General features: G+C 40.7%; 1 protein-coding gene across 7 annotated transcripts in view; it reads right to left on the bottom strand.

The window, feature by feature from the left end:
* Positions 1-14,055, bottom strand: part of SLC44A5 (solute carrier family 44 member 5) — a 205,636-nt gene that overhangs the window by 77,431 nt on the left and 114,150 nt on the right. For 6 of the 7 annotated variants that reach the window (XM_075131729.1, XM_048860855.2, XM_048860857.2 and 3 more), the window contains exon 2: positions 4,551-4,599. The exons of the other annotated variant lie outside the window; for it this stretch is intronic. In XM_075131729.1, the coding sequence (XP_074987830.1) occupies positions 4,551-4,599 (49 nt within the window). The remainder of the gene's footprint in view (positions 1-4,550; positions 4,600-14,055) is intronic. 7 annotated transcript variants of the gene reach the window in all.

Genomic DNA, 14,055 nt, shown 5'->3' with positions numbered 1-14,055 from the left:
GTTAGACTGTACTGACAGGAGATTTTATAACAAAGGGGGAAATGTTTCAGAACTAATATATTTCTTCTAGTTTTAGGATGGATACTACCCTTTTCTTTTTCCTGACATTTCCACATTATGCTGCACATTTTGATTGAGGACAGAGGCAAGCAGACAGTCTCAGAAAGAGCAGAATGAGAACTGCATAAATTTAGAGGACTGCAGTTTGTTATCATAGCAATTAAAGATGTCTTTTTGGTAACATCATCTTGGAATTAGCATGAATTGTTTGGCTGAGAGTCACTCAGCTCAGCCATTACATTTTAATCCTTTTAATTCAAATAGCTTTTTCATGAAACACAACAAAATCCCCATACAACATCCCCCAAAACAACAGTATTAGCAAAGCCTATACACTTAGCCCTGGTCTGCACTACAGAGTTACGTCAACGTGAGGCAGTTTACTTCAACCCAACTTGGTAAGTGTCTACACTAAAATGCAGCTCCCACTGCGGTAACTCGCCTGCAACACCAACTCAATAACTCCACCTCTGCGAGAGGCGTAGCACTTAGGTTGATGTAATTAGGTTGATGCAGTGTCACTGTAAACACTGCATTGCTTACATGAACTGTTGCTGCCTTTCAGAAGCCATCCCACAATGCCCCACGCTGAATCGGTGCAAGCACTCATGGTGAGGACGTGCACTGCTGACACAAGGAGCATAGTGTGGACATGCAAAAGCAGTTTAATTACTGTGGTGGCTGTATGCCAACGTATCTTAGGTCAACTTAATTTTGTAGTGTAGACTTGCCCTTAAGCTACTTTAACATTCCATTCACCCACTACTGGGGTTTAACAGTTTAAGTATGTGCAATCAGTGATTGCCAATGACTCTCCCTCCTTTTAAAAGGGACAAAAAGAAATGAAAACACAGGAATCGTCACAGCTAACTAACGCATGGTGGAAAGATCTGTACCACAGTCACTGGGCCACATGCTGCTCTCCTAAAGATAAAGCCACAGGATGGTAAAACAAATGTCCCAGTACAGAGGTAATGAGTGTGGCTTGCAAATGGAATGGATCCAGGTCAGTGAAGCAACCTCACCAATCCTCAACCTACACCCTCCTTCCCCAGCAAGCTGGGTTACTTGGAAGCCTTGGAAGATTTTCATTGCCTCCTTTCCCCTGTGTCCTAAACCCCTTATTATTACAAGTTGTGGGCAGGATAGCAGGTGCAGAGGAGAGTTACTGCTGGTTCTACAGCAGCCACTTCTCATTGCACATCCATCCAATCCCCAGGAAAGCATGCAGCAGAAAACAGGCACTTCCCAGCTCAGCCCACCTGGTATTTGTGATGATGAAGCACAAATTACTAAGAACTCAGCTTGACTCACAGATTCCAGATAGTGTTTACAGAACTGGCAATTAGTAGGGGTCTACTTAAATAGCAGAGAAATCACACATTTTTTGGTGGGTTGGTCATGGCATACATTTCGCAGATGTTTAACACATCTGCGAAATTTGCTATTTATGCGTGACCAACACACAAAAAATGTGTGATTTCTCTGAAGCATTTCACAAACTGGGGGCCCCAACCCAAAAGGGGGTCATAAGCCAACTGTAGGGGGGTCCCGGTATTGTCACCCTTACTTCTATTCAGCTGCTGTTGGCAGTGATGCCTGAAGCTAAGCGGCTGGAGAACAGCAGCTGATGGCCAGGCACCAAGCTCTGAAAACAGCACTGCCGCAAGCAGCAGTCAAAAGTAAAGGTGGCAATACCATACCCTGCCACCCTTACTTCTGTGCTGCTGCAGGCAGAGGCACTGCCTTCAGAGCTCGACACCTGGCCAGCAGCTGCTTCTCTCCCCTCTGCCTTCCGAGCTGGTCAGCTAGAGACCAGATTTCACAGTCCATGATCGCGATTTTCACATCTGCAAATCTGGAAGTCCCCTAGCAATTAGACTCAAAACAAAATATTTTTATTGTGAACTGAGTACATTTTATATGGAATCACAGAGACATAATGAACATGAAACCTCACAATGCCAATTTTGCATCATTATTTTGCAAAGAAGAATCACTCTTTAAACTTAGATAGAGTACTAAAGGAAGAAATCTTCCAAGGCCTCTGTTTTAGGCTCCTTTGCCCAGAGTCCCATGGACCTCAATGGAGCACCACATTGCAGATCCCTTTGCCCAGCTGAGAACGTAGAAGGACTACAATATTGCAAACTGATATTTAGGGTGACTAGTTAAGGCGGATGCAGGGATAAATATAAAATAATCTATAGCCCTCTCTATCAGCTAGTTATCAGCTTCTGCTACAGCCATCATGGGATGTGCCATTGCTACAATTATTTCTGCAACCACGCCTTCAGTTATTGACAAGAACAACTTGGCAGTTGGGAGTCTCAGGTACCTCCCATATGCAAAAAAGAGCACAGCTTTATTCTCCTAACAATACAAACAGATTACCTATGAAGTTAGGACCAGGTCAGTCTGTTTATCAGAAGGGACTAGAGACACATTTCCCCCCACCTACTATACACATACAGATTTACACGTCCTGTGGCCAGGTGTGTACCAATGGAGACCAGATTTGCCTTGCACACATGTTTTTAGAATTCTTGCTCATATAGGCAAAAGGTATGTCTACACCTCCTTTGTTACCCTCCTTCCCCTACAGGAACTAGAAGGCTTCCAAAGTCCCTGGGCCACAAACAGAGGCCAGAGCAATGTCCCTCTGACTGCTGTCGACTCTGCAGGGAGTTCCTCTGAGGATGTCTTGGTTCACTGGAGCCACTAGCTGGATTAAATTAGCTTGGAATTTTGGTGCAGGATATTAGGTCCAGCTCCATACTTGGGGAACTTCTATTGCCTGTTATGGCTCATTGCACTTTAATAAACGTCTTACACTCCTTTAGGAGGGAGGTATCTAAGAGGACTTTTTCTGTAACATAATAATGTTTTCTACCATTTTCCTGTTATGTATATGGTAGATCTAAGTTACTCATATGGTGCCCATCATAGCAGTATCTGAGCACTTCACAGTCTTTAATAAATTTACCCTCACAGCTTTCTCTGAGATAGAGAAGTGCTATCATCACTATTTTATAGCTGGGAATTGAGGCACAGAATGGCTCACTGACTTGCCCTAGATCACACAGGAAGCTTGTGACAGAGCAAGGAACTAAACTCGGGTCTTCCAAGTGCTAAGCTCGTACTCTGATCACTAGACCATCCTGTGTGTGTGTTTCATAGAAGAGAAATCTTCATTAGCTGTCAGAAGAATAGGTCCGAGGATACACAATTGAACTATTCTGATTTAATCCAATAGGAGGCAAGCTCACACATGCACACTAACCAATTCATCACAAGGGGATGATTTGGGGTTGGGAACAATTTTAGCCAATAGTAATACCAATGTGGCCACTGGAAACTTAGCTTTTTTAGTTATAAAAATGATTTAAAAATATGTCCAGAATCTGGAATTATACGGATGCTTCTCTGATATCATAGGACGTTATCATTAAAAGGTGATCAGGAACAGAAGGGGAAAAAAAACTGTCAAGGAGAATCTTCCTCCCACTTGCTGCTTGTTTATTCAGAAAAAATTAAGGATTAGGAAAAAAGTAAAAGTCCATAAATTACACATTAATTGAAAAAAAAAAGGCTCTATGACATCAGGAAAAATATCCAGTCCCTAGATTGCATTTCTCCCCAGAGCGTTATAAAATCCACTGAGTTTACATGACATAGTGGTTCCTCTACGAAGCTGCAATAGAACGTACATGGTAATGGCATATTTGTTTAATAGTGAATCACAGAGTAAACAGGCTGATAAAACCAAGCATTGTAGTTAACTTATTAGGCTGCCCAAGAACTGTTGTAAAGCAGTGAAGTCTGATCCTGACAGATGTTGAGCATCCTAAACTTCCATTAGCTCTAATGGAAATTTCACCTCAGTCAGCACTGCAGGATCAAGCTCAAAGCCTGGAACGCTGTTTTTTTTCTTGGTCACCAGCTTCAGAACGTCACAACTCCTCAGGCTCATGGGATGTCACAATTAGACAGCTGCTTAAACATATGATTAGACTGAAACATTTGGGATCTGATTCTGTAATCCTTGCTTTCATAGGTAGGCCCTCCAACTTCAATGGGACTACTCATGTGAGTAAGTAATATTCAGGTGAGTAAGAGCTGCAAGATTGGGCCCCGGTACCAGTCCAATGATTATGAGCCTGATTCATGCCAAGTAATACTCAGGAGTAGTCAAACTAAAATCAATGTAATATTATAAGGAAGGTATTGCACAAAGAAGGGCTGGCCCTGGATATGGGGGTGGTGTTGGAAGTTCCGCTGGTGTACACCCACTGACTGCCCCTAGCAATTGGAAGTCCTGAATTATAGCAAGAATGAACTCCCACACTTTCTCCTTGTATAAAAATAAAAATAAAAAAAGGATGACATCTGAGCCAAATCAAGCATCATTTCTCTATTAAAGGCATTCTTAATTCTCTATTTACAGTAAAACTAATCAGAGTATAAATATACTAAATGAAAATATTTACCTGTTGTGAATAGGTCCTCTGAACTTTGGGTCAAATTTCCTTGGTTCACCTGCATTTAAAATAAGATATTATAAAAAACAGATCCTGGTAAAAATATGAACTATGTTCTTTTAACAGCAGTCCTTCAGGAACATCTTTCCAAGATGCCCAGTGTAACCCATTCTAGTAAATTAATTCTTAGGAGCAATACCAGTATCTCATTGCTTACTTTGACCTGCTCTGTGATTGCAGCAGAGGTCAGAGCTTTGGGGTATCTATCTATCTTAGGTACTTATATAGCCACCATTACTTTAGTACTAAACAATCTTTAACGTATTCATCCTCACAACACTCTTGTGAGGTAAGGAAGCGCTGTTACGTCATTTTACAGATAGGAATGTGGCAGAGAGTCTGATCTGCCCAAGGTCACACAGGGAGACTGTGGCAGAACAGAGAATTGAACGTTGAACCCGTGTCTCCTGAATAAGAAGTGAATGCCCTAACCACTGGATCACCCTTCAAGAAAGCTAATGATCTGGAGCCATGTCTGCAGCTCCCATGCAGCTACAGAATCTATATGGAGGCTAACAGAATTATGCTCACCCCAGGGTTTTACACCATGCTGCTTGGGATCAATGGCTTTTACAGGAGCCAATGCCACATCACAGCAGTATGGAGGGGTAATATACGGTCATTAGCCTACAAGGGGATTAACGTTAGCTCAGTTTGCCCTTCCTTTGCACAGGTGCTCATAGGAGATAATGAGGCAATCCTGGAGACTGCGGGCCAGTCAAGTTGCCCAGCAGGCTGGGAAGGAAACCTCTATGGGTCTGATTTACCGCTGCCCTTCATCTTCTGTAGTCATTTATACCAGTGCAAAGTGAATGGAACATTCCATCCTGCTACTTGAAATAGGTAGCAATTGCACTGCATGATTTCACTGGGTGTCAAGCAATGGTGAATCAGGCCTGGATGCTTGAAACACAGAAGGAGAGGACATTCTGTAGCATGGGTGCTGGAACTAGGAGTGCTGCCACCTCTCCTGGCCTGAAGTGGTTTCCATCATATACAGGGTTTACAATTTGGTTCAATGGATCTCAGCACCCCTAGTATACAAATTGTTCCAGCACCCCTATTCTGGAGTAAGAAAGATGCCAAACCTCATACAGGAGTGAAGTGATGACACAGGCTGGAGTTTCTGTTATTATATTGCAGCATCAGATGAATTGTTTTGTTTGCTTGTTAAAACTGTTTCTTGCTGAATGCCCTGCTGAAAGCCTCAAAGAAGAACACAGGCAACTTTTGTTGGTTTTTAAGGTTTTTGCTAATCCACCTGGCAAACCATCCTGCCACTTACACTCTTTTATTCTGCCAGGCCCTGCAGGCCTTGTTGTGACAACAAAATCCACCACAGACATCAATGGGAGCAGTACATGAGAAAGGAGCGCAGGACTGGGCTGTATGGTCAACAGCAAGCCTCACCCCAGAGAATGGCAAGCCTGTAGAAGAGCTATTTTTGATAACAAAAGTTTAACTGTATCAGGGCTGATATATGGGCTTGAGAATGACAGTAACAAAAATAAACATCAGCTATGATATAAATGATACCAGTACCTATAACCAGATATTCCTTGCTACAACTTCACTGTTATCAGGCATTTGTTAACAAATTAATCAGAGATGTCTTATGAGCATAAGTTATAAAATACATCTGGCCAAAATAAGGAAAGTAGCGTGATTTTTTTTAAAGAAGTTATCCATGGCTATTTCTGCAGTTATTTTAAACAGAGCACTCTTCCCAATGTGTTTCTTCTAGAGTCATACTTCATAACAGAGAAAATGTTCAATGCTGTTTCAATTCCTTTTGGGCTTGTAGCTTTATTCCTATAACTACTCACTGAGAATATAATTGCAAGTGTTCGTTTGAAATAAAATGGTTTCTTTGCAACTCCTTCCCCACCCCATGCTCAGTTAAAAAAAAAAAACACAAAAAACCCAAAACCATTTGATACCTGGTATTTTGCAGATTAATTCAGGTTTCAAATTAAGCAGAAAATTTGCTTTTGCTGAAGTTGTGGTTTTGTTCATTAAACTCATAATAAGCCCCTGAGGGTTTGGAAGAAGCAGTGTGAAACCAAAAATGAACATTCTTCAAGGAAAAAAAAGAGCCAAGAAAAACCTTAATTTAAAATCTCTCACTGAAAAATATAGCATCTTTCTCATGACCTCCAAAACTTTCTCTTTTCTACTGGTTCACTCCTATTTTATCAAGGCTCATTCTGAGTGTTATAGTAAATGTACCAATTTTTCTAGACCTCTTTCCTCCTCCCCCCGCCCCCTAAAAGACCTATAGAATTTCATAGGAATGAAATCAGCAAAGTTCTATAGATACTAAATAGGCTTCTACAAAATTCATTCTAAAACCCACAGAATTTAATAGACAGTATGATATTTTTCACGGAATTTGAAAACCAATCTCCAAATTCTAATAGAAAATCATACCCCTGCCATAGAATTCTATAGGGCAACTGAAGCATTACCTAGAAAGGATCTCATTGTCTATTAAGGTCAGTAGAAAATTCCCACAAAAGCAGTTCTGCTAGCTTTACTGGTCTGTTTTTGCTTTTCCTCCCTCTAACAGCACCTGTCTTGAGTGGCTGAGGCTCAGCCTCTCCAAGACATAATGGGACTCCCAAAATCCACAAGCAGCCTAGTCTTGTGCTATCTGAAAGATTACCTACTTCTCTCTAAAATGTTAAAATATATTTTAAAATACATTACTACTCATTTTTTTCATGCAGAAGGAAGAAAAATACAGCTTTTGTACACAATACTATCTATATATATGTATTACTACAGCACAAATTCCCATATCTATCTAATGCATTACAAATAGATTATATACATGTGCCAAACATGTTTGCTTCATACAAATGAAAAAAATATATATAAAAATACAATGTACATAAGATTCATGACTGTCTTCTCAAAATTCCTTTCCCAATTAGACTACACATTTAAACTTTTAATTGTACTTTCCTCTCTCTCTCCCCGCTGGAATACCTGATATAAGCAGTTTGTATCTTCAGAACAGCTCACCTAATCCCTTCTCCAAAACAGCACCATAAGATAAGGCATTTATCTGTTTTCCAATGTTTTAATTTAACAGCTTAAAAAGTTACCAGTGCTATTTTAACCCAGCATTATATTTCATCCAGAGTTAATTTTAACTGCTATGTTCTTTAACAAAACTTTGAAGATTTGTAATAATTCCATTGGCTGACTTCCCATTTCTGATGTAAACTAGCCATGTGAAACATTAGTAACAACTTCAATTAGTGTCATTGTCAAATCTACCTGACAACTTCAACTCTCAAGGCCCAGATCCACAGAGGTAAAGCATCATCCTAAACCCCAAATTTAGGCACCTAAATCCCAGTTTTAAGTAACCCTGAGTTCAACAAACCCCCCACCTTAGCTACTGCCTAATTCTGTAAACACCTAAACTGACAGCACAAAAATTTGCAGGGTAAGAGTTCTTAAGGCGCCTACCTTTCTGCCTCCGGGCACATGAGCGCTGCTACTTCACTCTGACATCCAGACACCTAAGCCCCAGCACAATCCAACAACCTGGGAAGTTAGGTGTTCACCTGCCTATTTTCTCTGCAGGGCCTTATCTGGTAAGTGTCCTCGGCGCACACCTACCAGATCAGGCCCTATTCGAAAGCCTGGAAGTGGAGGAAGAGGTGGTGGTCATCTTATAAGTAGGGCTGTCGAGCAATTAAAAAAGTTAATCACAATTAACCATGGTTTTAATCACCTGGTTAAACAATAATAGAATACCATTTACTTAAATATTCTTGGACATTTTCTATATTTTCAAATATAGACTTGGGGTTCCAGCTTCCACTCGGAGCTCTGGGCTTTGTGGATCCCATTGTTATTCCAATGATTTCCTAGGGGTCTAAAAGGCGTTTCATTAGTCAGGCTAAGTCCCTTATGGATCCAGACCCAAATTCCTTAGGCCTTAATTCTGCAAGCCCTAACGTATGCAAGGAACTTTGTACGTGAGTAGTCCCATTAGGTTCTTGTGCCTAAAGCTATAAAAATGCTTAACTGTATGCAGCATCAGGGCCTTAGTCTGCATTCCAAACTATAATCCTGGTAAAAAGATTATGGGCTAAATCTGTCCCCAATAAAATTCCATTCACTTACCTGGACTAAAATAAAGGATGAATTTAGCCTGGTAGATTTTGCTGTTTCCTTACAATGATGACAGCTAGAAAATTATGTTTTCTCTCTGTATGGCACAGCTGATTATGAGAGAAGTGTGAGACAATGTAGTGTAAGGCCTGGTCTATGCTACAAAGTTAGGTCAACATGAGCCGAGTTAGGTAGAATTAATAATGTATGTGTCTACATTACTGAGTCCCTTCCGCCAACCCAAAGGGCTTGTAATGTCAACTTCTGTATTCCACCTCTGCGAGAGGCGTAGCGCTTCAGTCGACAACCACGCGTCAGTATGGGGATAGTGTAGACACTGTTGTATACAAGTCATTACGAGCAGTTTCTCATGCCCCAGTTACAGAACAGACCTTCCCATTGCATTAGATTAAATACATTCTGTCACATGGTCCAGTCCCTGAGGCCCTAGCTACAAGGGTAGGTGCTTACTACTGTGACTAAGCCCACTGAACCTACCCTAGTCTGCTGAGTATGAAGCATACCCAAGGTCTGCTGGTTTCATTCAGGTTTCAGAGTAGCAGCCATGTTAGACTGTATCCCCAAAAAGAAAAGGAGTACTTGTGGCACCTTAGAGACTAACAAATTTATTTGAGCGTAAGCTTTCATGAGCTACAGCTCACTTCATCGGATGAAGTGAGCTGTCGCTCACGAAAGCTTATGCTCAATTGAATTTGTTAGTCTCTAAGGTGCCACAAGTACTCCTTTTTTTTTTGTTGGTTTCATTCAGAAGTTTCTAGTGGGTAACTTTTGACAGTATAGATATTATGGATTTCCAAAAGAGACATTGTGAATTGTTTGTATATTTCAAAGCATACATATACACCTATATAAGACTTCAATAATAATTGCAGACTTTTACATGTTTACAGTGACTTCTTGCTTTACTGTCAGCTGAGCATACATACAAAATGAAAGAAGTAACCACTGTTAATACAGGGAGAAACATATACATTTCAGTTCATGTTACTGAAAAGAGAGGTATGTTTTGCAATCAATATTTTGTTTTTTAAATGTAGGGACTCTTACAATTGTATTTAAAAATTATAATGATTCTTCCAATATGCAAGAGCATGAGCTTTTGGAGCAGGTAATTTCATTCTTTCTCCAAACAGGTAAAGCTGACTCATTGTTGATCTATGAGGGGAACACATATGGGTATAAATGAAGACATACTGTGCGGGTTTGGAGGTGCGAAATATAACACTAAATCCTAATATGCACTATAACAGTATTGATTGTTGTTTTGTGTGACCTATGTTTAAAAAAGTGTGTTTTAACTTTTGGCCAAATTCTACCCTAAAATAAGCACACACACAACTCCTGTTGTATCCAATGGAATCTGAGCCTGCTTTTAAGGGGGCAGATTCTAAGAAACCCAATAGTAAACAAATGTCATCTATATTTTTATTCTACCAACAAAAGTTAATGAAACATGACTAGATCTCATATCTCATTTTAGAGACTATTTTTATTAACGTGTTTTTAAAACTAGCCCACATATCAAATGCTAATTTCACTGGTACAAATCAATATATAAACAGCATCTTTTAGTCATCCCAAGCATAGCAAACTAGTGGTTTTTGGCGTACCTCTTGGGATGTAATGTGTTGGCAATAACATAAGAAACTACTGAAGGGAAAAGTGTGAGATCAATAGGCAGTTTGTTCACCTAGCTTATTTGTTTTTAGGGCCGCTTTTAAAATAACTATGCTAAAAGTAAAATTCTTCCATTTACACCTAAATGCAAAAGAGCTACTAAAGAAAAATGCTTAGGATGAGTCAATTTATCACAAGTTCTCAACGCAGTTCTGTGACCAGTGATAACAACTTTCCAGAAATCTATCTTCTACAGGTTAATAATGAGAACTAAATTAAACCAGTTTATCAGTTCCGCCTCTCACAAGAATTCAGAAAAGATGTAAAATAAAAGACCCCTGAAAATGTCACTGTTTCTCCAACAGGTATTCTAGATAGGAAATGCAGGACGGTGCACAAACAGCTGCCAACGTCAAACAGTCTTTACTTTGTTGCCTGTGATACTAAGTCGGACAGAGCAGCACTACAACCAAAGTTCCAACACAGAGACTGTCAGTGGCAGAGGGACTCTGCGGCAGTGAAAAGAGGTAATACAGAAGATAATAAAGGCAAGTCTGAAAGTTAAACCCCACCTATAATAAACACTTACAGTAAGTTAAACCAGCAATGACATCCATCTAAGTAACAGAGAAATAAGTCATCTACCATAATAAAATAACTAAGGAACAGCATCAAGTCCATGCAGTGCTCAAATTTACAACCTTTACGTCCGTAAGATTTTAGCTGCTGTACAAAAAGGAAATAATTATTTACACGCACATTTGTATTACATAATATATATGTATAGTTAATGGAGTTATGCCAATTTACACCAACTGAGGAGCTGGCCGTGTGCGTGCATATGTGTAAATATTCTCTTTTCAAACATTGTCTAAAATCATGTAAGCAATGAGGTTTTATATGGTCCACATTCTTCAGACTCTGGGCCAGTAAATCTGCCATCTTTGAAAACTGTTTGTTCAGTTCAGCCTCATTCTTGTCAATCATTTCATAGCAGCATGTTGCAAGCTACATTTCCACAGTATTTTCACTCAAGTATCTCAGAGCTCTTTCCACAAACAAAGAGTCCAAACTGTAAAAGCTCAGCTGCATTTGCATTTAAAAAGCCGGACTGGCACTGCAAAAGGCAGATTTCCAACTTCCTTTTTGAAGATAATGAAGATAAAGTCAGGATGTAATAGTAGTGTATACTCTTTTAGTGAACATTTCAATGTGCATTTTAGTTTCCTCGGTAATGTTTAAATATTGTGCCACCCACTAATGCTGATGAAGTTAGGATTCCATCAGCATTTCCATTAAAACCCCTGAATTCACATTATCTGGTTTTATAAAGTATCCATAAAATATGATCATGCTGGAAATAATAAAAAAATATCTTCCATGACTGACAGTACCCTCTTTTCCCACCAGGGAGAAAAGGCTGATCAGCACCTTGCAGTATCAAGCTGTAAAGTAATAATGTTATGGTGAAAGATACTAATGGCTCGCACACGAGAGATCATTGATACATAAGCACACAGCATGAAACTATCCATAGAAAGAGTTTGAGATGCCACAAAGCAACTGCCCTTAACTGTTGTTAAGGGCACTACTGCATGAGTTAGGGCACTCTTCTTTGTACGGTCTGTTAGGCCTTTCTGAGGCCAGCTCTACATTAGAAACTTTTGCTGATATAGGAAAATCACTCAGGGGGTGATTTTTAAGACATTTCTTTACTGGAAGAAGCCCTAATGTAGACACAGTATACCAGCATATTAGTGCATTATAGCTTATTTTGCTCACGGGGAAGCAGCATAAGCTATACTGGTAAAAGCATTTTTCTGCTGGTATAAACTGCACCTACACTAGGAATGTACTACACCACACTATCAGCGTAGCTATCCCAGCACACCTTTTCTACTGTAAACGTAGCCTGAGCCACTTTTGTTTTGCAGAAGCGGCTACACAAAAGGAAGGCTAATGGCCTGCCACCTTTCCAGCCCATTCATTTGAGGGGAGCCTTCGGACTTGAGGTTTACTGGGTGTAAAGTGAAGAGGCAGCAGGAGAAAAATGGGACCATAGTATGTTTAAGCAGTTGGATACTGTTTGAGTTTTGTGTGAGTCTTGGAGAGAGACGGGGCCGAGGCAGCTGCTTCTTGGACCAAGGCAGTAGTGCCTGATCTGCGGTTCCCGCAGAAGAGAGCTGCCCATGTGCAATTTCCTGGCACTGCTAGTCAAGGGAACCAGACTCGTATATTTTATACATAGGTGTTTTCTTAGCAGAATTTGTCTGACTTCATGTCACTAACTTCTGCTCTAAACGGGCACCTGCCCAACAAAGCTCCCAAATCTGCTTTGTCTTGGCAAAGGGGCAACAACAATGAAATGTACTATTTAACCTTATTCCTCCCTTTCCAAAGTTTCCCCCAGTCTTGGGTTGGATGTCAAGAATATTAGCTGGTTCCCACCATTCTCTACAATCTTGTGGAGGGGAAAGCTGGCCTAGCATGGACTGACGCCATCTGCTTGTTTAGCTTTTAATTAGTCAAAATGTTCAAGTTTGAAAAAATATCTGCGGCATATAGACAATATTCATTATTCTTCAGAACATGTGCTCAACACTGTGAGCCCAGTCTTGTGTTATAACAAACCCACTGACGTGCCAAGTTACAGATACAGCATGGTGTCAATGCGAGAGCCTCGTATATTTCTGTTAACTATGGGGAGCACTGCACTGCAAGCTGCTGCTACAATACTGCTGTATAGAACATTATTCACTGAGCATCCCTCACTGCTGTACAACCAAATCTGAATTAGAACCCTTAGTTTAATGTCAGTGCTAAGGTTATCGCCTGCCCTATTTTACCTTACTCAGGGCTTGTCTACACTTGAAACTCTGCAGCGGCACTGCTACAGGGCTTCAGTATAGACATTACCTATGCTGACGGGAGAGCTTCTCCCATCACTGTGATTAATCCATCTCCCCGAGAGGTGGTAGCTAGGGCCACAGAAGAAATCTTCTGTTGACCTAATGCTATCTACATGGGGATTTAGGTCGGCTTAACTATGTCACCCAGGGGTGTGTGGATTTTTCCAGGGGTGAGGAATGTAGCTGGGTCAATCTAATTCTCTAGTGTACACCAGCCCTTAGTCTCTGTCACATTGTCCCAATTTTTGTACTCTTTCTCCTGCTGATGTTCTGCTCTTACATTGCCTCTAACATCAACTGCTTGCTCTTTCCCTGTCCTTCCCTCTCCATCCCCATTCCTATTGTTCTTTCCTCTCCCCTTGTTCCCATCTGCAGTCTTCTCTAACAAATCAAGTCCACCCTATTCCTGGTCACCAGTCTTTCTCCTATCGGCCTTCTGTCCAACTTCATTGTCATCATTAGTAGTATTTATTACTGTATTATTGTAGTGCCTTGGAGCCCCAGTCACGGGCCAGGATCCTATGGTGCTAGGTGCTGTACCAACACAGAACAATGAGACAGTCCCTCCCTCAAAGAGCTTACTTCTTGATCACTCTGAAGTCACTCCATAGAATGCAGAGCTCCCTACAAATGGCAACTTTGGCATTGACTGTAGCATTTCTTTTCTCCAAATGGCAGGAGGCTCTTCATTCAACTTGGCTTCTCAGCACTTGTACATGCATCAGGGACAATATGCAGCACACTGTTCCCAGGGAGATGTCCCTGGCTAATGAACA

Source organism: Caretta caretta, chromosome 8 (assembly GCF_965140235.1).
Source record: "Caretta caretta isolate rCarCar2 chromosome 8, rCarCar1.hap1, whole genome shotgun sequence".
Taxonomy (NCBI): domain Eukaryota; kingdom Metazoa; phylum Chordata; order Testudines; family Cheloniidae; genus Caretta; species Caretta caretta.
The sequence above is the reverse complement of the archived record's forward strand: the minus strand, read 5'-3'. Positions and strand labels throughout refer to the sequence as shown.